General features: G+C 51.3%; 1 protein-coding gene across 7 annotated transcripts in view; it reads left to right on the top strand.

Moving 5' to 3' along the window:
- USP21 (ubiquitin specific peptidase 21) overlaps positions 1-24033 on the top strand; it is a 1008218-nt gene that overhangs the window by 509168 nt on the left and 475017 nt on the right. For all 7 annotated transcript variants that reach the window (XM_069604671.1, XM_069604661.1, XM_069604666.1 and 4 more), the window contains one exon: positions 5899-6010. In XM_069604671.1, coding sequence (XP_069460772.1) covers positions 5899-6010 — 112 coding nt within the window. The remainder of the gene's footprint in view (positions 1-5898; positions 6011-24033) is intronic.

Raw genomic sequence — 24033 nt, 5'->3', positions numbered from 1 at the left:
ATCTCTAAGCTGATGGATCCCTTCCATCTTGAAGTGATGGTAAACTATCCATCCGTTCAAATCCTTTAGATTTATTACCGGACGCACATTCTCCTTCCTGTGAACGAGAAACATGTTGCTTATGAAGCTCGGGGCACTAGGGCACCTTTCTATGGCTTTTCTTCGCTAATAGCTCTAACTCGGCATTTGGGGCTTCCTGCTCTGCTTTCGCTAGGCGCAGGCGCTGGGGTACTCGGGCCTGCACAGGTGTCTGTATAAATTCTATCTGCAGACCTCTGACGGTTTGCAAAATCCAGGCATCGCTGGAAAGCGCGTGCTAGTTTTCCCAGAACATACTGGTTCTCCCTCCTACTGTTGGGTAGGTTATCGCTCTTACCTGGTGTAAAACCTTGTCCCCGTCCGAAGCCTCTGCCTCTGCGCCCTCTGGTGTTGCAGCCTTTGGCTGGGAAGAACGAGTCCTGTTGCCTGTTCTCCCAGTACTGGGCTCTGTGATTAGGGGGGGTCTTCTCCCTCCTTGTTGGTGACTGGCCGTGCCACCCCTGTAATGGCCAGTCCCGGTAAAAAAAACTCTGCAGGAAGATTATTCGGATGGATGCCTGCGCATTCTCCAGTGATGTGTACATGCCTACAAAGCGGCCCATTTCCTTCCCGAATGTTTCACCAAACAAGAGTCCCTGAGCTGCTTCTCCAGCCTCATAGGATGCCAGGTCGCTGAGCTTCGAGTCTATCTTTAACAACAGCCCTCTTCTCTCCGAAGCTATAGCACAATTCATGTTCCCCAAAAGGCAAACTGCTGTTTGCGCTCAACCTGCCAGGGCCTCTGGGTCCACTTCCTCCCCCGTGTCTCTCGCTCTTTCCATAATCTTAGCGAGAGGACCGGTCAGGTCCAGTACTTTCTCCTGGCAACTATTCCATGATCTATCTATGCCTTTCCGGGGGTCCTTACTGGCCTTTGACACAAAGGTAAGCATTTTGGGGTCCAGTTCGGGGGCCTCTGCCACTTTCCCCGGCAGGTCTGGGAAGGGACATTCCGCCCGGAGGTGCTGTCGAACGACTTTATCTAATGCTTTTCTCAGCCTTGCTGTCATATATTGAGCCACTCTTGGGGATGGCTGCCAGTCGGAAGATGTTGGATTACGAATACTCTCCTGATCAAACATATCGTCCTGCTCCTCTTCGAGGTGCTTCTCTTTGCAGGTTCTTTTTCCCCCGCTGGGTTTAGCCCATTCTTCCTCGACTGACTCCTCTGGCTCTTGAGGGGATAGGTCCCCTTCTCCTGGCTCCTCTTCTGAGCCTAGGTCTTCATCTCCTTCATTGTCTTCCCCAGGAGAGGGGGTCGTGAGGTCCGGCACTGCCTGACGCTGCAAATATGCCTTCTTAAGCTTAGCAAAGGCGTTGGCGACCTCCGGGGCCTTGTCTTCCCCCCCTTCCATAGGGCCCTGGGGGTCTGCAGAGGCTTTCCTCTTGCGGGCCTGAACACTCCCCTTAGACCCTGCTCCAGAGGGTTCAATGGGCAAGCCGTGTGTCCTCTTGGTGCTTTCTTTAGGCTGGTGAAGCATCGCTTCCAACGTCTCCAGTCTTTCTTGCAGGGGTTTTACCCCTTGAGCCACTGCATCTACTAGGGAATTCCCCAGCACCTCCTTGAAACTGGCGGCTAAGTCTTGAGGCTTCTTCTCCTCGCTCCTTTCGAACTCTGACATGTTAAGGGGTGCTGTGTGCCTTAGTACCTGTAGGAAGGTGTCGTTGCTGCCCACTTCCTTGTAGATGCCTTTGGGAGATAGATCTCTAGTCTTTTCTATTCCCCTTTCCTTTTTATTTATTATTATTTTTTTTATGTGGCTGCACCGGACTTTATCAGTTTTCTATGCCTGGAATGGCTTATGCTCTCCTTTTCACTCGCTGGGAGGCTACTGCCTTGTGTGTGCTTGCTTGCACTTTCTCTCCGTGAGCTGTGCTACCTTCTCACTGTTTCAGCCTCCGCCTCGAGGGACTCTTTTCTCAGCCTGGGCTGCCCTTTCACAGCGTGCAAAGGGAGGGTTTAGGCTCTTTAAATTATTTTTTGGAATCTTTCCAAATCGCTCCGCTCGTACGGGTGATCCCTCCGTATGCCTCTAGCCGCGTCGCAGAATGAGTACGATGCCGCACGGGCATCCGGGTAGTTCCGCCCACACGAGGGTAGGGGCCGGAGTGCTTCGTGTAAGCCCTTTGCTAGGGCTGGGCGCACTCGGTGCCTGACTCCACCTCTGCAAAGGAGGGGGCCCGTGCTGAAGCGTGCCCGCTCTACCCGCAAGGGAGAGGTCTGTGGAGACAAAAAGGGGAAAGCTCAGCGGCCCAACGGCGAACCCCTGAGGTGCCGGATATGCGACACGGGGCTCAAGGACACTGACGGAGCTCCCGATATTACAATTTAATTGGCGAGTGTCCGCAAAACACTTCAGCGTTTCTCTACCGCATCCGACATGCTCCTGTCACAGACTTAACGTCCTACTGCTGAATAGCTGTTCTAAACCCGCATAACGATCCTAACGCATTGCCTGAAGCTGCGCTGCACGCTCTATGCCCAATATATGTATAAAATTTCGATTCCACTCTCTAATCTGTAGAATAATGCTGTCAAAGCTCTCTAGGCCAAACATACATCTGAGCTCTGAGTCACTGTCTATAGAAAATTCACATTAACTGGGAGGAAACGAAAATGTCACTTATCTGCTTTGCTTGAAGAGGAGGAGTTCAGGGACAGGAAGTGGTCATAGCTGAGCTGGAGTGTGAAGGACTACAGAGACTATGGGATTCGTAGTTCAAAAATGTGAAAGTCACTTGGAACATTTATTTATTGTTGTTTTTGGTATAGTTTGTTGAAACTGCTGAAGAGTAGTAATAAATGAAGTTGAAGCATAATGCTCTCCTCCAGTCTCGTCATAGAATTAAAATAATGAAATACACAGCGGGAAACTTTCTATACTGGTAAGACGGCTCTTACTTGCTCAGAAGCAGCAGACACGGTTGCTGGCACATACATGCTGAGTAAAGAGATCACGTAACACACTGATGTTGTCCATAGTCAGGTCTGTACGCAGACCCTTTCATTCAAGTACATGGAATACAGCAGCAGCTCTAGCTGCCTCCCAGCTCCTTCGGCTCCCTCTGAATACAAACATTTGTTGGTCCTTCATTCTACCATCCATTGGAACCTTTCTACCATTCTGATCTTCTGGAAACATATGCATTCAATCAAATTAACTATTTACAAATTCTATTCATAACATGTTCTCTTTTAATTGCACTATCTACCCCCCCCCCCAAATAATCCCCTGAGGTAGCAAGTCATGATGTAACATTGCTCACATTATTCCTGCGTTTTTCATGCCAGTGTTAACTGGCTTTAGAAAACGACTGAATGTGTTTTTCGGTTTCTTGCCAGCATTCTGCCCTTCTAGTTATAGGGCCTCATCATGAGTTGGGCCTTAGCCTTAAATGCGGCGGTAACGCTATTACCGCTGCATTTAATGGTTGGCCCCATCATGAGTCGGGCAGTAAGTGGGAGTTTTACCTGCAGCGTTTCGCTGGAGGTAAACATGTCCCCTTACTGCCAGTTTTTGGCCGTTTTCAGTGCCATTACCGCCGACACGTTTACTGCCAGCGGTAATAGCACTCACCAACCCCATTGGCTCCAGTGGACCCAATTGGGAATGGGAACTACTCGAGTCGCGGTAACGCTATTTATGCCGGCGGAATTACCGCCGGTATACTGCCAGACTCCAGATGAGGCCCTATAGTCAATGAAGTTGACTTCCAATACCTTTTAGATGTATATCATGAAAACTATAAGCACCAAAAGAAGCACTTACTATGTTTTAGGTGTGTGTAAAAGGAATGGTTTATTTTATCAATAATGTCCACTAAATAGTACACCTATTAATATTGATGAGGCCAGAGACTCCATGAAGTCTGACAATATGAAGCGGATGCTGACTTTGAGAGATGGGTGTTGGCAATTATGAGCCAGACAGAGTTGGGTTAGGATTTGTGGATTGGACTACCTGATACATCATTACTAGAAGGTGGCAGATATCCTCCCCCCTCCTGGTCATCCCCCTCCCCGGTACCCCACCGAGGCTACTGCTGAGATGTAATGATGCTGGAGTGATATGGACATACGCCCAAGAGAGAAGTGGCAGATGCAGCATACAGTAATAATGGACAGGTGGGAGTAAGCTCCCTGAAGTGAGGGCATGCAACTTCCCAGGACTGTATCATCTGATCAAGGTTGAATGAGACCTATTGTAACCTAAATGAATATTAAAAGAAACTGATTTGTACACTGCGGATTGTTGGTTATGTTAGTTTTAGATGGGGACATGCTGCTTACTCTGTCTCTTGTTGCACATCCATATTTGCTGTGCTTATTGCTTTTCCCTGACAAGTGGGTGCACTACGCAAACAAATAGATGCCCAGTTATTATGGAAAGATGGTAGATAGTATCCTGACAGCGCTGTATGAGAGAGGGCTTAGCACTGTTATATGTTGTTAAAGGTGTAGGCAAAGAAAAGGGCGACAGTGAAGATTCCAGGCTGGCCTGGCGAAATACTGTCTGAGACCCCCTAACCCCACAACGCAGCCCTCTTGGGAGATACGGATAAGAAAAGCGAAGTCTACCCCATTCTCTTTCCTTTTCCCCCTTTCTTAGTATGCAAGGAGCAACAGAGGGGCAGTCTGATGTCTCGCACCAACTTGCACTGGTGCTGTACCCAGTACAAGCTTCTTGGCCTATCATGCAGGGCAAAGGGTGATTGGGGCTGAGGACTAGTTCCTGGCAATTCGCCTCTCAAACACCCCCCGCACCCTCCGTGTTGCCAGAAAGCTGCAAGACTTTTGTAAAATTACCTAATAGGACTGTAGGATTCATTGGTGCATTGACAACAATCGCTGCCTATTACGGTGTGCACCTTTACGTTGATAAGAAGTACTTACTAAATTTTAAAAAATAGCATATCAATAAACCCACGACTACTTGCTGTTTTTAAAATATTTTTATGTGAACAGTATCCCACTCTACAGGAAAATGTATTATTTTACAGCAGTAAGGTACCCCGATCACATCACAAGTAAGAGCACTGAGATACTATCTACTGTTTGTAATCAATTATTAGGCAAAATTATATATAGTGGTGTGTTAAACTGCAGTCTTGTTAAATATGGGTTTAGCGAGGGCCTGGACACTATAGAGCAGACCCTTAATCTCCATCCTATTATCTACGGGGGTCCTGGTGCAAGCTGTATGTGGTCTTTATGGACCTTGTCATTCGGTTCTGACTGTGTGTGTTAGGGCTTGACTCTGGAACGCTAAAGTTTATGGGAATGGTAAATGCCCTTGTTAACATGTTAACCTAAACCTATAGGGACTCTACTACAGCATTCAGAATTGACACAGAAGGCGAATTGACTCCTTTCATTCTATCATCTAAAGGGACTGGGGCGAGAATGTTCATATTGTGGTCACTGTATTTTTGTATTTAGTGTGATTTATATCATGTTTTTATGGAATTGGAAGTGTATTTTAATGTTTTATATTCTTTGTGTATGTAACTGCATTCTGAAATAAAGCTGGCTGGAGAAAGGGACGCACAGGTTGGCTGTCCTAGTGTTTTGTATTTGTTTCTACGTTAAAGGCCTGAGTATTTAGGCTTGAGTGGTCATTCAGTTGTTGAAACCATGTCACGGTGAAAACACTTTTTCGGACTGGGTATTCATCCTTGTTCACCTGTAATAAAGGTCCCACTCCATCATTCACTCGTAAAAAGCAGAAACTCTGAAATATGCTGTTGGAAACGCTCATCGGATTTGTAAACCTGTTCTCTCGCTCTCCCCCCTCCCCTTTATTTCCACTTAATTTTCAGCCTTTATCGATGTCATTTCGGCTTTGTGGCACCCTGATTCTTCCGAAGCGGTCAATCCCGGGCGGTTTAAAGCCATCTTCCAGAAATATGTTCCTTCCTTCACTGGGTACAGGTGAGTTAAAAGACACCATCCTTGCTGTGCCATGTTCTGCCTAACTTTGAAGTGTGCAAGACGATACTCCTACAGATGGATTGTTTTTTTCATATATCATGTTTTAAAACTGTCAAACTGCAGATCTGTGAAAGACCAAGCCTCTCAACCGGGACGGAGAGCCATTCAGTCAGTCAGAGCCATTCAGTCAGTCGAAGGGCTTAAATGGAAAACTGTCTCCAAATCCTATCCTCCCAGCGCTAGTAAGCACATGTAAGGCATTATGTTGGCGCTATATAAAACACAAAACCACTAAAGAAATTATTTATTATGGAAGCCACTGTTTAGTTCAAATGATGAGGCATTACTTAGTTCCCAACTAACATTCAATTTGGTGGAGAAAAGGACCACACATGCTTTCCTATATGCAGCACATAACACCTCTAGTTGAAATGGGAGAACATTTTGCCTCAGCGGGGTCTGGAGCAGAGGCGTCACTGGTGGAGCCCTCTCCCCTTTATTTCTGGGTCTGCTCTACACTACTGCTCTCCATTTCATTTTTTCCAGCGAAACTGCAGAGGACCCAACCTCAAAACTGGAAAGCATGGATGTTAAGATGGATTTCTAAAATCTGGCCTGGTGGACAGATTTTAGGAGGCTACCCTAATTACGCTAAACAGGGAGCTCTGAGAGGTAAGCCAAAACACAATCAAGGTACATGGATGAGCAGTCAAGGATTAGTTTCAGGAGGGTGTAAGCGGGGTCAGGGGGTCTCAGTGAGTTCACACAGGATAGCACACAAGCATTCAATTTAATCAGTTATAAAAATAGTTCTCCAGCATGGGGTCTGGCATGGATTCACATGCTCATGAATATTCCCCGTCATCAGGCTGGGAGTCCTCAGTAAAGAAAAAGTTTCCGTTTCATTTCTGAACTGGCTTTCTCCTAATAACCAATCACTGGTCTCTGGGTCATACTGCCCCCAGCCAATGACTGCCCTTTACCTAAGGCCCTCCTCTGGCAGCCATCTTCAGATTTTTTCCGCACGTTCAAGCTCTCGAGCTTCTACTGCGTATTGCATTTTTTCAGAGAATTTTCTCTATTTTCTTCGGTCAATTGAGCCTCAAGCTCCACCGATTCTTCATCCAATTAACAGGGACCTGTTTTAGGAAGCTTCTACGCCCCTCAAGGGCAGATTCTCGTCGGACTTCACTTCTTGGAGGATTCCAGAAGATACTTGAGGCCTACCCTGCAGGTACATGGTCAAAGACAAAAGAGACTCGACGCCTCTGTTCTGGATCTGCCCAGGATGTGTACTACAGAACGTCTTCAAGGAGAATGGGCACTCCTGGTGCCTTTACTGCCTACACTCAGACAAATCATACGTGGAGGAGGCCTGTGCGCTCTGCAAGGACATGTCCTCTCGCACTATGAAGGACTGTCACAAGCGGCTCGCTGAGTGGCTGGAGACAAAGAACCCGGTGGCAGGTAAGCCCCGGCAACGTTCCTCTACCAAAAGAAAATCTGAGCGGTCTTCTACGACCTTTGAGGGCGCTTTGGCGACGGGGGCCCAACAAAAGGCAAATCACTGCGAGTCCGCAGGCACCGGGAGCACCGTGGGTACGGGCTCCTAGGCAGCCAGGCTGGGCGCAGCTTCACCGACTCCGTCAACCACGAGCCAACGCTCCGGCTCAGCGAAGAAAATGAAGTCGGAGCAACCGGGTAAACTTCGGGAGAAGGCCTGATCGTCTGACGGAGAAAGCCAGAGGGGAGCAAGGTGCTGACCCTCCCCCCAGGGTGAAGGCCTCATACGCGCCTAAGGTCGTGAAGGCCCAGGTTCACCTGGCCAAACCGTCTATTGAGGGAGTGGTGGCATCCCTGGTGAAGGCCGCGAATGCGGGTTCTCAGCAGGCATCCACCAAAATCAGTTTTCCTGCCTGCCCGGAGGGAATCTTCATTCTAGCCCATTGAAAAGACTCCTGTGAAGATGCTGCTCATCTCCCCGAGACCGTCACCCCTGGCCGAGAAGAAGGGGGGGGCGCGCAGTGGTCCAGCTAGACTCGGAGATCTCTTCTGAGGAGGAGCTTTCAGGCCTGGAGGTGGTGCTGGACAAGAAGTTCAGAGGCCAAGTCCATCGAGAGGGACCCCGACGAGGCGGATGGGGAGAGCAACGGGGGAACCGACGAACGGCAAGGCGGGGAGGAACCAGACCCCACGCTGCTCTCGTCGCAACCACCTCTACCACCGACGGACAGATCCTGTGCATGGAGATACGGACAAGTCTGCCCACGCCGGTGGGCGACCCGCCGCCTGGACAGTTGGAGGGTCGACCAATTAGGAGACGAGTCCAACCACCTCCGTATCACCCACCTCCGTATCACCCACCTCCGTATCACCCCTCCCCTCTGCCGAGGGACAAGGCGGTGGCGGATACTGCGACGACGGGGTCAGATGACGACAGAACGGATCTCCCGTCGCTGGTACCCATGGCTTCTCCCACTGATGAGATTGGATCCTTCCACGCCATGATCTCCAGGACTTCAGAGCTGTTCCAGCTCAAACCCAAGGAAAAGGAGGGTTTCCTTTATCAGCGACAAGAGGCCAAGAGGAAGACCTAGTCTTGGTCCCGCTGTTGGATGATATCTGGGACGAAGGGTTGTTGCTCCTGAAGAACCCATCCTCCTGACGAAGAGAGACCGGTACGAGAAGAAATACCGGGTTGCAGACTCTGCACCGATGTGCCTCAGAGCGCAGCCGTCCCCGGACTCAGTGGTCTCCGCATCAGCCAGGAAGAAATCTGCAGAGTAGGCGGCATCGACTTCCAGTTCCCCACCGGACGGCGAGGGGAAGAAGCTGGACGCCATGGGATGGGTCATCTCGTCGGCGGCGACGACCATTAAGGCGGCCAACGCTCTCGCTATTGTGGCCCGCTACGATAGGGAGCTGTGGTTTAAAATCGCCCCTCTCCTGGACTTCCTCCCAGACGAAAAGAGGGCGAAGGCCCTTGAGATACTACAAGAAATCAAGGTGGCTTCGGACCATGCCATCACGGTGGCCACGGACATCGCCGACACCGGGTTCTGCCAGATGGGCAACGGCATTTGCCTTTGCCGGCGTGGTTGGCTCAAGGCCACCAACTTCCATCAGGACGTCTAGGCAAGGGTATTGGACATGCTCTTCGACTGAGACAACTTGTTCGGCAAGGCGGTGGACTAGTCACTGCAAGCCATCAAGGCAGATACCGAGACAGCCCGTGTCTTAGGCACACTCTAACGATGGCCATCCTTTCGGTCCCCCGGAGGCAAATCACAGGGTGCCTCCAAAGGATTCGGTGGCAGCTCTTCTTTGTACCGTCAAGTGGGCCCGTTCTTCGTCCCAGGAAGCCTACAGAGGCCACAGCAAGGCCAGAGGAAACTGTCGTCGCCAAATGACCCAAGGTGGCACAGCCTCGGCGAAGCAGGACTGAGCTGGCCGTGACGTCGGGCACCCACCCGAGCATCTCGGTGGGAGGCCAGCTGACTAAGTTCGTCAGTGTGTGGAAGTCCATCTCCACCGACCGTTGGGTGTTGGATGCCCTGGCCCACGGACACACCCTGGAGTTCCAAAGGAGGTGTCCCCCTTTTCTACCTGTGGCCAGGAAATAAAACAACATTCCACAGCTACTTCTGGAGGTACGAGCAGTGCTGAAAAAGGGCGCGATAAAGCTCGTCCCGAAGAGGCTCTGGTGCTCCGGAGTATACTCGCAGTATTTCCTTGTCCCAATGAAGACCAGCGGTTGGCGGCCCATTCTAGATCACCGCCGCCTCAACAAATATATCAAATCCCAGAATTTCCGGATGGTCACCCTTCAGCACGTGCTGGGGCAGCTGGAGGAAGGAGACTTCCTGTCGTCGCTGGACCTGGAGGATGCTTACTTGCGCTTCGTGGTCCAAGGGCAGCACTAACAATTCAAGGCCTTTCCCTTCGGTTTGAAGTCAGCCCCAAGGGTCCTTACCAAGTGCCTGGCACTGGTGGTGGCGCGCCTGCGCCTGCAGGGGATCCACATCTACCCCTACCTGGATGATTGGCCCATCCGAGCGAAGTCAAGGGAACTCGCCGGCGAGCACATAGCGAGGACCGTCACCGTCCGCCTGCTGACGGAATTGGGGTTCTCGATAAACTATGCGAAGTGCTGCTGGGAGCCATTGCAGGACACTCGGTTCCTGGGAGCCAGACTCAACATGGTGGCGTGCCTGGCTTCACCGTCGGAGGACAGGATAAAAGCCATCCTGGGCAAGGTACAACGGCTGTTGACCATGGAAGTGGCCAGGGTGAGGTCCATCAAGTCCCTGCTCGGCATGATGTCATGCATCTACCTCGTGCGACTGCGCAGGCTGCGGATGCGGCTGCTGCAGGAGTTCCTCGACGCCCATTGGATGCAAGTGGCGGGAAGTTTCGAGGACAAGATCGCCCTCAACGAGACATTCCGGCCAGCGATTCGGTGGTGGGGTGTCCGTGTGCATCTCACGGTGGGCACAGACTTTCAAACCCCAGCGCATCAGGAGACGGTGACGACTGACGTCTCCTTGGAGGGGTGGGGTGCACATACCGGAAATCTCCAGGCAGGAGGCCTATGGCTCCTAGAGGAGAGATCATTGCACATCAACATTCTGGAGCTCTGAGCCGTGTTTTGGGCCCTCAAGTCATTCCTTCCGTCCCTCAAGGGCAAGGTGGTGCGAGTCTTCACCGACAACAGCACCACAATGTTCTACATTCGGAAGCAGGGAGGCACCAGATTCCTAGCTCTCTCGGAGGAAGCACATGATCTATGGCACTGGGCTGTCGCCCAGAGGATGTTCCTGGTACCCTTTCATATGGCAGGAGTGAAGAACACTGTCGCCGACTCACTCGACAGGGAGCTGCGCTCTTGCCACTAGTGGGAACTTCAGCAGGATCAGGTGGAATTTGACGATGGGGCAATCCCAAGATCTATCTATTTACGACGGCGACGAACACCAAGTGCCGGAGGTTCACCAGCAAGTTTCCCCAGCCGGGGAGCATGGGGGATGCGTTCTCATTCCCCTGGGACGGCCTGTTCCTCTATGCGTTTCAACCGTTGCCATTGCTTCTGCGACTCATCAGTCAACTGAGACGGTCACGATGCAGGATGATCCTCGTTGCAGCAGCGTGGCCAAGGCAGATATGGTACCCGGACCTTCTGGACATGTCAGCGTCCCCTCCAGTCAAGCTTCCGGCAGACACAGATCTCCTCGCCAGGGAAGGAGGCGCAATTCTGCACTGTGACTTGGGGTCTCTGAACCTGCAGGCCTGGCTCCTGCAGTGCTAGAGTTTGAAGGATACGAGATCCCGGCAGACTGCAAGGAGGTACTTGCCAGGGCTTCTTCGACTCTCAAGTGTTACAGACATAAATGGAAGAGGTTCACCGTCTGGTGCCGTGCACAGAAGATAAACCCTCTACGGATTACGGCCCTTCAAGTGCACCTTGTGGGGTTGCCATTATCGGACGCTCATCGGTTACAGGTCATACAGAATGGAGCAGTTAGGGTAGTGAAAGCTCGATCTAGAAGAGACCACGTGTCTGAGGCTCAGTGTAGTTTACACTGGCTACCTGTGCAGGCCAGGATTGTGTTCAGGCTTCTCTTCACACATAAATGTATACATGGAGTCATGCCACTCTATTTGAAAGAATTAATCATGGTAAAAAACAATATCAGATCACTTCGATCGGACGAATCTAATACCTTGGCTATGCCACGCCTGAAAACCAAAAAATCCAGAGACTCAGCATTCATCTCGGCAGCTCCACTTAAGTGGAATTCGCTAGCAGCCATACTGAGGACCACCTCTTCCACGGAAATATTGAAAAAGGGGCTGAAAACCGTTTTTTTTGTATAAATTATTTCTGCCTCTTGCCTGATCGTGTTCGTGTTTGATTCATGCTCCGGAGTCATCCTCAGATTCAGTTCCGCCTTTCATGTCGTTGCTTTGTTTTACGTTTCACAGCGCCCTTAAGCCTTATGGTACCTGGTTGTGCTATATAAATGTTAAACATAAACATACTTGGGGGCCAAGGCGGGGCTGGCACACGCTTCTATCAAAATCCATCTGGCGGCTATCTCCTGCTACACCAGAACTCCAGGGCGGTCGTCGCTGTGGTCGCATCGCCTGGTGAAGGAGTTCATGAAATGACTTTTTCGCTCATTCCCGCCGGTGGAGGCTCCGGCCCCGGTGTGGGAGCTCAACGTGGTGCTGACTAGGCTCATGGGTCCTCCGTTCGAGCATCTGCATTTGGCGCCTCTGAAATTCCTATCGTGGAAGAGAGTGTTTCCTGTGGCCATCACCTCTGCACGACGAGTGGGAGAGATCCAGGCCCTCTCCTGTAAGCCTCTGTACTTGACATTCCACGAAACGAGGGTTGTGCTAAGGACGACGCACCCATGTTTCATGCCCAAGGTGCCGTTGGACTTGCATCTCGACGAGCCCTTGGTGTTACCTGTTTTCTTTCTGTTGCCTTCGTCGCTGGCTGAGAGGACTTTGCACTCGATGGATTTGGCTAGTGCGCTGAAGTTCTCTGTGGACCGCACAAAGAGTTTTCGAAATACATCACAGCTGTTTGTGAACTTTGGACCTGTGAACCAAGGGAAGGCCCTCTCCAAGGGTTCCATTTCTAGGTGGCTCTGCGGCTGCATCACTCATTGTCAACAGTTGGCAAACCGACCGTTGCCTGGCCGTCCGAGAGCCCATATGACCAGAGCGATCGCTGCAACTACGGCGTTCCTGTCTGGTGTGCCCCTGCTGGACATCTGCAGGGCTGCTTCGTGGAGGTCGACGCACACCTTCTCGAAATTCTACTGCGTCGACCGGAGTAGGCCAAGCAGTGCTGCACAACCTGTTCGCTTGAAGGTGAGCCTGGTGAGGAGGTAAGAGATGCTTAATGTTGAGTTGTTGAAATGCTTAATGTTGAGCCTTGCCACCTCCCGTGGTTGTGCATGTGTGTACTGCTGTGTATCCTTTATTCATGAGCATGTGAATCCATGCCAAACCCCATGTTGGAGAAGGAACAAGTTACTTATCTGTAACTGTTGTTCTCCAGCATGGGGCTGGCATGGATTCACATGCGAACCCTCCCGCCTACCCCTCTGCGGCTCTTCTCTTGGTCCTAGTGCCACTTTATGTGCTACCAAATCTGAAGATGACTGCCAGAGGAGGGGCTTAGGTAGAGGGCAGTCATTGGCTGGGGGCAGTATTACCCAGAAACCAGTGATTGGTTATTAGGAGAAAAGACAGTTCAGAAACTAAACTGATTTTTTCTTTACTGAGGATTCACAGCCTGGCGACGGGGAATATTCATGAGCATGTGAATCCATGCCAGCCCCATGCTGGAGAACAACAGTTACAGGTAAGTAACTTGTTCCTTATTCATTTAGGCATTTAGAACACACTGAAAAATGAAACTAGCAGGTAGAAATATCACACAATACTCTATAATACAAATATATACAATCACCAGTATGTTCATTTATTATACTTCATCAAATAACTCAGATAAGCAATGCAGGTAAGTAATGCAGATGCAGTAGTGTGATGGGCACTAATCACAAGTACAATATCCTATCTTTAGAAGTCGTTACTGTTAGATGTATAGGGCGTTGTGCCCAAAGGTTGCAGGGGACAACACACGCTTTCTCACAGGTTACGATTTCTCTTTAAAAAAGATGTAATGGGCGTGTGGTGGTGATTGGTTTCAAACTTATTAAAAATTCAATAACAATTTACCCAAGAATAAGGTTAGTTCTCTTCCTTTCTTCCAGGCTAACCCAGGGCCAATATACCAAACCCAGGTTTGATGGCCAAAGGTTGAGCAGAGGGTAGACTGTAGACAAAGGGACTTGCCCCCAATGTTATCCTATGGAGGACAGAGGGGCATACTTCCCCCCCTCCCAGTCTCGGATTTAACCCAATGTCATTCTGGATCATCTGGGGGATGCTGGGGCCTCGATCCTCCACCCTTTGTTCTGGTCAGAGGTGCCCAGGAGTTGCAGGTTTGAAGGTTCTTCTGGTCGGGTGCAACAGCAAGATGTAATCTGTGGGCGAAAAAATTTAGAATCCAACGATGCAGGCCTACTTTGGACACACTCGCAGGATGAAGGAACACGAGTTCCAGCGACAATCACTGTTTGCAGGTGACTACAGGTATCCTTCGAGTCACGGTCACAAGAGCTACTTCAGGACAGGTACCCTTGAAGATAGGAAGCGGTCATTCAGGGAGAAGACAACTGTTGGCACAAGCTGACGACCGCCAAAGTTCGAGACTTTAACACGGAACGGCAACCGTTCTGACAAGGTAGCCAACTGGAGAGCTGGTCAGTCCACTGGGTCGTCCAGGGACACTTCTGAAGTGCTGTCCAAGGGCTGAAGCACTGCTCACAGTCTTCGGAGCTCAGGTAGAGGAGCCTGGCTTCTCTGGGCCAGGCACTGGAAGGGATTCTGGGCCATTCACAAGTTGTCTTCCGGTCTTCAATGTCTGCTTTTCTTAGAGTGATTCTTGCCACCAACATAGGTCTGAAAAATAGCTGCAGAAGTCCTCCTCTTATCCAAAACCCAAACTGGCAGCAAGTTCAAGCCCACAAATGGTAAGAATCTGCACCTTTCAAACATCCATTAGTTGTCCATTTAGGGACAACTAATGGTTGCACATCTGCCCCTTTAGCGGACTTTATGGCACTAGGGATGTAGACTGGGACTAGATGGTCCCAGCCCCCTTCCTGGGCCACACAAAGGCTCACTAGCCTGCGAAAGCAGCAGCTTTCCTAGGCAAATGCATGACCTTATAAGGGCTTTCCTGATCTGAGAGTGCAGGAAGAAGGCCACACTACTGTATGGCCAAGGACCAAGTGAAAATCTTCTGGCACAGCCATTCTTGGGAACTAGCCTTGTTTAGTAGCCATACGCGGTAAACGTGAATATGCACTCCAAAAATAATGCAAAAATTGTAAGTACTGCTAACAAAAGTAACCAAAAATCCCATGTGAAAAGCCAGGGTGATACAAAGGTATCCTCCACTGCACTGCGTTGTAAGATGCTGTGTGCAATATAAAAATGCAAGAATTAAAAAAGGGAAACGGTTTCCCACTACTGATAGTCTAATCATTTTCCCTGTAACATGGGAGCAAAAGACAAAGGAAGCTGAAGGCTTTACTTCCCTTCACAAATTCATCACTACCTCACGGACGATGAGCACCCTAGTTGAATTTCATTTAGGTAGAGAAAACACCTTTTTGGTGGGCATAGATAGGCCTTTTTGTTGATTATTTCAATAAACTCACAGGTAGAAATGGCACCTCTTTGTCGTCCTCCTTCTGACCTACCACAGGTTTCAAGCGTAGCCAGATGATGGCAGGGATAACGTTTGGCTACACTGTTTATCCAATGTGTGTGTTCTCTGCTCCAGTGTGGCGGTTCTCATCTTCAGCTGGTCCACTTTCTCACTCATGTTGTTAAATGTATTCTCCAGCCATTACATCGATTTCTCAATCCATCCCAACGCATCCATCACTGGGTCTTGGGCCAACGGTTTCTCATGGCTGTGTTGCCTGTTACGCAGTGCAAAAAAAATGCCATTTTGCCTTTCCTCACCTTGTAATAACTAATCTGGAAAGATGCGAAATAAAAGGTATAATATCGCAGTTCTTCATATCTCTGCCATAGCGCCGGCCAGTATTTGATATTCCACGTGCCCTAATGGGTTAAGCTGGTTGTCCCACAAGAAAAATGGCTGCTGCCAGCACGACTGCACTGTGCTTACATAGCCTGAACCAGTTGCCCACATCAAAAAGTTCTGCCGCCTCTTTCTCCTTCCCAGAACTGGGTCCCCTCGACCTTGGCTTCACATTCAACACTTGTAAAAGTCAGCGAGAGAGCTGCCGTATCCCGCGCTGGCCCGCACCTCCTTCTGTCTGCACCCATCTCCCATACCTTCCTCCACTTTCCATCACACGACTCAATAGGAGCATTAGAATGCGTTTGAAATGTCCACCTTTTCCATTCCTTATTAATGATTCCTTGCTCTGTCTGTCCGTGTGTTAATATGTCCTGGTGTCTCGGTTCCTATATCTCGCACTGAAGGAAGTCAATCGGATGTATTGGTGGTCCTTGCCGGTCTCCGGCAGATCAATAGCCCTACCGCAAGGTGTGCATGGATCAAGGCAACGTAATGTTGCTAACACCGATTCCCCTCAGCGAGTGACCTCCACTGCAAGTGTTTCACGCCTGCATGCGAGTCTCCGGGCTCAACTCCTGCCTCCACCTCCACCTCCATAGGCTCATAGATCTCCAATCGGCCCATGACACGCCTGGTACGCACCAACTGTGCACTCCTGCAGTGCTGGCTCCCCGCCCATTGGCAGCTCCACTCTCAGTATGCTGCCCAATATCTCATCCCCGACGTGATCCATTTTGACATATTTTTATCTGTTATCACTTAAGCTGGCTTTTTATAACCGTCATTAAAGGATCTAAGGTCACCATTGTGATGAATCATGTGGAGTCATCACTGAACCCCCCCCCCAGCCTGAAGTCCCCTCCCATGTGACCAGGGGACGGCAGCCTCTACCTGATCCTGACCCTGGGGGTGGTATAGTGAGGGAGCATCATATGGGAGGAGATAGTTTCAGGGAGATGTGTTGACCCCATCAGGAGGGACGCAGTATTCTTCCATTATTTTGAAGATGACCTTATAATACCTACATTCCTGATGGCATATTGTCATCATACCAATCCTTCCAGTAGTAAAACCCTAAAACCCCTTAGTGCTAAACACCCTAGGCATATTCCCACTTCATATGCCCATAATGCTCACTTAACTTCTCCTGTTAATGTTGGTTTTGATGTAAACAAAAACATAAAGCAAAGTGATTTTAAAATTTCCAAAACTCCTCTGGATTCCAACTCCTGTAAAACCTTTAGTACTGGGATGAAGAAGAAGAGAATGAGTTAATGTGGAACAAAAGAAACACCAATGTGCAGTCTAGTTGTTGTAATAACCATCAGCTGTGCAGGACTTTTAAAAATGGTGTGCCTTTCCATGGCAGTAGTGAAGGAGAAGTGAGATGCAGAGGGAAGCAGAACCAAAGGCAGACACACATGAGAAAACTTTGTGGAGGAAAGCCTGCACTTTCTACCGGGACGGCGAGAGACCGAGAGTAGCGGAGCAGGTGCCGCAGAAGAACTGTGGACACGACGGCAGCACTGGAGAGGCTGTCGAGGACGCAGTGAAGGCAAAAGCAGGAATGCTTCCCTGAGGCACGGACATCACTGCCGCCTCAACCCATGGGTCAGACACGCCAGCAAACACCAGTGAGTCTGCCCAAGAGTATTGTTAGCACTGGTGCGTACCGACGGGGACATCAACAATTAGGAACTCACTTTAAATATTAAGCAAGTGACATAGAAAGACTGAATTCATACAAGTCTCCATATATGAGATGTCGATATGGGGAAATCTGGAATGAATGTTGTCATGAGCAAATGAACTTTAAGAACTGTATAAATCTTCATATATTAAGGAAGATTGGAACACACATATTGCCACAAGCCAATGCATGTTAACAATGAAGATAACAATCAAAACTTGAACAAGTCTAAGGGGGTAATTAATGGAATCAAGCGCAGAAGTGGCGCACGCGGCTGGCGCACAGAGGGAGGGAGCGTGCGCCAGCCGCGTGCATCAAGATCCATTTTGACGCGCAGCGTATTCATGGATTCTTACATCCATAACCAGCCGTGGTGCAGCGACCCTTCAGTAGCGCCAGTTACGCCTCCAACCGCGCCCCGGGCGCCAAAAACATCCGCACAAATCCCCTACATGCCGCAAAGGCCAGTGGACCAGCATACAGCCCCCCAACAACGAAAACGTGCCAAAACCGCCACTCAGCCCTCACGCGAGAACCCAATCGCATATAAAACTCCCTGCGCACCCCTCGGAATACGCGTACCCCGCTCGCACCAGGCCAATCGCATGCAAAACTCCCCGCGCATCCCTCTGAATACTCGTACCCCACTCGCGCCAGGCAAATGGCGTGGAATAAGTCCCCCCCTGTGGTGTGGACTGGCTGCGGGGCATGAGGGTGGATGGGCTGCCTGTGGGTGATGGGGAGGGTGGATGGGCTGTCTGTGGGGCATGTCCAGGGTTGTAGGGGTCTCCCCTGTGGTGTTGTCTGTCTGCAGGGGTGCATGTGGCTCCTCACCAAACGGGTGCGCAAATATGGGGGTACGAGAGTGTGCTTTACACGGGATTCTGCTGGCGCGAGCAGGGTACACGTATTCCGAGGGGTGCGCAGGGAGTTTTACACGCGATTGGCCTGGCGCGAGCAGGGTACACGTATTACGGGGGTGCACGATTTTTACACTCCATTTGGCAGTGTGGGCCCTCCCAGGTGTGCCCCTCCCCACCTCCCCATGCCCCGCAGGCAGCCCCTGCACCCTCCCCATGCCCCGCAGACGGCCCATCCACCCTGACCATGCCCCGCAGGCAGGCCACATGGCACCATGCACTTGGGAGCCCCAACCCATGTCCCCCCTACCCCACTCCCATTGACGGCAACATGCCAGTAGGCCCCGACTCATGCCCCCCACCTTCAGTGACAGCAACCTGCCAGCAGGCCCTGACTCATGTCCCTCCACCCCACTCCCAGTGACTGCAATCTGCCAGCAGGCCCAGACTCGTGTCCCTCCACCCCAACCCCATTGACAGGCACCTGCCAGCAGGCCCCGACTCATGTCCTGCCCCCCCTACCCCTCCCCATTGACCGGCACCTGCCAGCAGTCCCTGACTCGTGTACCCCCAACACCATGTCATAACAATACAGACCCATTGCCCTAATGCCAACCCAAATCCAACCCCCACACCCCAGTAACAACACCCAAGGATACACTGAACCCACTCCCTTGTAAATTACCCATGCCATGAGAGTCTGAAAAGAACCAGCATGCCCATCATCAAATGTCCTACAGAGCCAACACATGACTGAGCCAATGCTCATGGAGACATGCACGAAATAAATCATAGTAGACCACACCAATAATGAAGAATAATTAAATGTATTAAAAACAAAACCAAATAACAAAATGAAAACCACACATGCAAATGAAGAAATTATGATTGCAATATGAAAAACAAAGTTAAATCCAAGGAAAAATAAAAATCAAAAACATGAAAAAAAGAAAGTGGTCCATCCCCAAAGTCCATAGAAAGAAATCCTAAATTGAAAAGCATAAAAAAAACATTTCTCCATGTGAACATCTAAAAAAGAAAGTATGTACATGTCTGGAAATATTGAAAATGAAAGTCTGAAGGGTCCATTATCCCAAAACAAAAAACTAAAATACAACTATATATAAAAAGTGGAGCAAAGTCTGTGGACTCCAAATCATAATAAAAACCAAATGAAACCTAAATAACTATATGCAAAGGCAGCGGGCTAATCCGACGGCTCACTTATTGATGTCCCGGGCCAGGGTATCATTGAACTCCATGTCGATGTTCCGGAGGCGGGCCTGTTCCCTGGCTTTGAGGTCTCGCAGGGATGCAACCCATAGCCTCCTCCAACTCTCTGCGAGTTGCCTCAAGGCACTCAGCCCATCTCAAAGCCCGGTGCATTGAGTTCTCCGCCCTGACCGTTGTGAGCCGTGCCCTCTCTGTCCGCCGCTCCGCATCTATTTGCTGGCCCAACTGCTACCACACGGAAGACACTCCCAATCCTAGGTCCTTCTGCCCGCCAGCCGATGCCTGCCCCCGGGATGTTGATGGCCCCATGCCATGATCGCTCCCATGCTGAGCATGCTGCTGCCTCCAATGCAACTGCCTCTGGCACCACGACAGCCTCCAGGCTGATGGAATCCTCTGGTGCCGCCGTGCACGTGCCCTGCTTGATGCCTGCACGTCCTCCCATCTGTAGGGGGGGTGGCCACCCCTTCTGGACCTCTGACTCCCGACTGTGGCAGGGATGCGTCCTCCAGCAGCCTGGCCGCTGGCTGAGGGGCAGCTCCACAGGGGGCCCAGGTGACACTGAGGGGGGGGGAGATGGCACGGAGGACGACTGGCACATAGGGGGTTCAGTTGAGGAGGGGGTCGCAAGAAGATCCAGCACACGGAGGAACCCAGTGCCGATGACCTGTCCTAGTAGTGCAACGTGGCAAAACAGGTATTCGATATTACGTGCATTGTCCTCACGAAAACCTGCATGTCATCCCGAATACCACGTTGGCGCATCACCACACCAGCTAGGACAGGCACAGATTGCCACGTCCGCAGGGAGAGGAAGGCCAGTTGTTGTTTGCACATCCCCTCCCTGAAAACGGGTCTGGACGAAGGCATCCCTGCTGGTGCGGGATGATGCACTCACAGCATCGGGGACAGGATTGCACACAGGCACCTCCGCGGTGGCCTGTGCTGCCTCCTGTCCCTGGACTGCACCACTAGAACAGTGGAATCCCCCCTTCCAGGTCCCGTGCGTGGGGCTTCCACGGCCTCCTCCTCAACAAAACCCCCCACCAACCTGGATGACTCCATGCCATCTTCCTCTGTGGGGGCTCAGCTGCCCCTACTGCTGCTGAGGAGTCAACCTCTGCCTCTTAGACCTTGCCTCGGCAGCTGTGGCCAAGGACGCAGCACCAGACTCCTCACTCCCGGAAGATATCAGTACATGGGAGGGGAGCTGGGCCTTGCATCTCCGGCTGGCGGTGGGATCCCTGCCGCTGTGCTCCACAGCACCGTCTTCACCCTCTTCATCAGTCGACGCTGCAGACAGGGAGAGACAGAACACAGGCATCTGGGCACTGATCTGATACACACATGTCAGTTGCACATGAGTGGCAGTGTCAAACTTCACAGATGGCATCCCACTCCCCAACACTCATATCATTTGAACCCACACACATGCACCAATAAACTGGTATCGTGCAACAGGCCTCAGCATCCATACAGACGTAACTGCATGAACAACCAAAGGTTGGTATGACGTCACAAGCAACCTGGGGAGTGCTGATCACATGCACACACGCCACCAGACAGACATGCATCTGTACATCTCCAACACCTGTCGCAGTACAATCATCGGCAACTAAGTCACATCTACCAATCAGGTACCCACATGTCCAGGCCACATGTATCCATGGCGTATCACAGTCGCACACATGCCAAACACACACGCACATGTCCGCCGTGCACGTACGTGATGGTGGAACCAGCGTCCCTGTGTCACACCCCAACCATGGCATAGTACATACACAGAAATGCTAACGTGTGCATCTCCACATGCTGTTGGGCATCATGCATTGGAACACATACATCATTGATGTGCATCAAACATGACTGCACTCACATGCAGCATGAGCACACACACACATCCATACATGGGCCATATCAGACATATGTCCAAGCTGCAGACTCCTGCCACACCTCAACATGCACTGTGTGGAATGGGCTATCCCAGACACTCACTGCTCGACTCCAAACGGGTCCGCCTCTCCAGGACCTGGTGGTGAAGCACTGGGTCAATGCGTTCCAGGACCCTCATCTGGTCGATGGACAGTTGGACCCGGCTCCCCCCTGCATCCGCTGCACGCAAGAGGCGTCGGGCCTTCGTGAGGGTCCTGAATCTGAAGTCCTCCCGGAGCTTTTGGACGTGTTTCAAGTCGCGGGTTGCCACCCCCTCCACGTTGATGGCAACCACAATGTCCGACCAGGTCCTCTTCCGTCCTTCCTTGTCGGCGCACGGTCGTCTGAAGAGGGCATCATAATGCCCCAGGACTTGCTCCACTAGGATGCCAACTTCTCTGACTGAGAAGCCGACAGCCCTCTGCCTCTCTGGCTGGGGGTTGCCAGTGGTCTCAGGTGGTGTTTGCCCCGACATGGCAACCCCCGAGGCAGGTGTGGGTGGGCAACTGGGTCCTAGGACTGGGCTGTGGAGCGATGGAAGACCAGTCGGGAGTGTTCTGTTCCAGCAGGGGTACACAGGAACTGGACACCTGCAGATGGCTGATGTGCAGGCACCAAATAGCAGGGCACGTGGCCAGCAGGCAGCAGCAGATGGCTCGTGGGAGGCGGCTTTGGGCTTCAGGGGGCAGCGAAATGGCCTTCTGGGCAGGAGCGTGATCTTCCGTGTGTTGTCGCGTGGGCAGCTTGATACAGAGTGAATCATCACGTGAAAAATACAGTACGTCAGCGTATAATTCTAGGAAAGGGCCTTAGCGCGTAAGCGTGTAAGTGACGTGATGCACGCAGGCGTTTCCCTCAGCCGGGTTAAAGGTGAGCATGGGCCAGCAGTTCGTTGTACGTGCTTTCCGTGGAGACCACGTCTGTTTACTCTTCTGGATTCACACGCAATTACTTCACAGCGTTTGAAGTTTGTACCTCTTCTTTTGGCGGGGTGTTACCTACACATACAAGTGCGTGTTTTTCTTTTTCTTTTCCACGCAAGGCAGACAGTGAGTCGCGCACGCTATTTTTCCCACTGTGGTTCCCCCTGTGCATCGCGTACCGTTTTCGAGGTCATAGTAGCCCGCGTGTTCCATGCGTACGTGTTTTTGTGTCCCTGGGTGCCGCAACTTGCTACAGGAGGTTTATTCCACGCACGTGGGCTACTGGGGCCGCGTGCACATTTTTCTTTAATAATTCTTTAGTATTTTTATTATTTTGTTCACTTTTTTATTTTTCCTCTTTTTATTTTTTTTTTTTTTTTGGGGGTGCCTGAGAATTGCGTGACCCGTCATTTTTCCCCAGGGGTCACAGGCAGCCTTGTAGGAGCACAGGGTTACCTATTCCATCCAGTACCCTGCCCCCTTCAACCCAATTGCCCAAGACAATTGATGAGTGCACCTCCCATCGGCTATTTACCATCTGTGCCATGATTGGGAAGCCACCAAAGGGTAAGGGCGGCAAAGTTGGGTGTCCTCCCAGGGGTGTGCGTGGTCGGGCATGTGGGCGCGGAGACCAGGGGGGGGGACAGGGAGTCCAGGGTGGCTACAGAGGGGGAAGAGGCAGGGGTGCCCCACTGGTGCAGGATGCCTAGCCACATGCTGGTGCAGACATTCCACCACCCCCTGTGGCTGCTGGGGATGCAGCTGTTGCATCACAACCTGGCTCCCATATGACCCAGCAGCAACTTTCATCTGCTGTCACGGGCCCACCGGTGGTGGTAGCTGCAGGTGCAGCTGTGGGACCACCACCCAGGCTCGGGGTCAGGTAGTGCATGTTGCGTTGCGTGATGACTCCCAGGACGATTTCCATCTTGTCAGGAGGTGCGGGTCAAGTGTGTCCAGTGTAGCTGTGTCCGGGGCACATGTATCTGGGGCAGTTATGACATCTGCTGCCCCAAGCAGCCGGGTGGTGGTAACTGCATGGGCAGATGCAGCCAACACCACCCCGGCAGTGAGTCAGACCCAAGCCAGACCTTCCGTCCTCATTCCAACAGCCACTCCCTTGGTCCAGTCCACCAGCGCCACTGCCCCCACTGATCAGGGCCATATTGGCCACTCATGGTCAGTACCACCGCCCAAAAGGAGGAAGCGTGCTCCTGCGCAAGAGGCTGAGACCCCGGACCTGGCTCCGTTCTCCGGCAAATCGAGGAAGAAGCCTTTCGGCAAGCAGGAACTGGACTTCCTTGTGGACTACGTGTCGGCACAGAAACGCGATATGCTTGTGGGCCCACAGTGCCATACAACGCCTCCCCAGCGTTGGGTCCACTGGCAGCATATTGCGGATGGTGTGACAGCCATGGGATTCCAGGTGTGCATGGCTCAGGACTGCTACAAGCGTTGGAATGACCTCCGTCGCTGTGCAAAACAAAAGTGTGCCTCCAATTATGCCAGGTCTCAGGTGACTGGTGGTGGGCCAGCACCAGAGGAGGATGAACTCACTCAGCACAAGGAGATCGCTTCAAAGTTCATCCTGGCAGAACACATCTGTGGAATGGGAGAGAGGATGGATTATGATGCATCGTCCGGTGAGTATTGATGCTTGTTACTCAATGACTTGTGTTTGGCGT

This window comes from Ambystoma mexicanum, chromosome 1p, assembly GCF_040938575.1.
Source record: "Ambystoma mexicanum isolate Mex_15411 chromosome 1p, UKY_AmexF1_1, whole genome shotgun sequence".
NCBI lineage: Eukaryota > Metazoa > Chordata > Amphibia > Caudata > Ambystomatidae > Ambystoma > Ambystoma mexicanum.
Note: the sequence above shows the minus strand (reverse complement) of the source record. Positions and strands in the feature narration are given on the sequence as shown.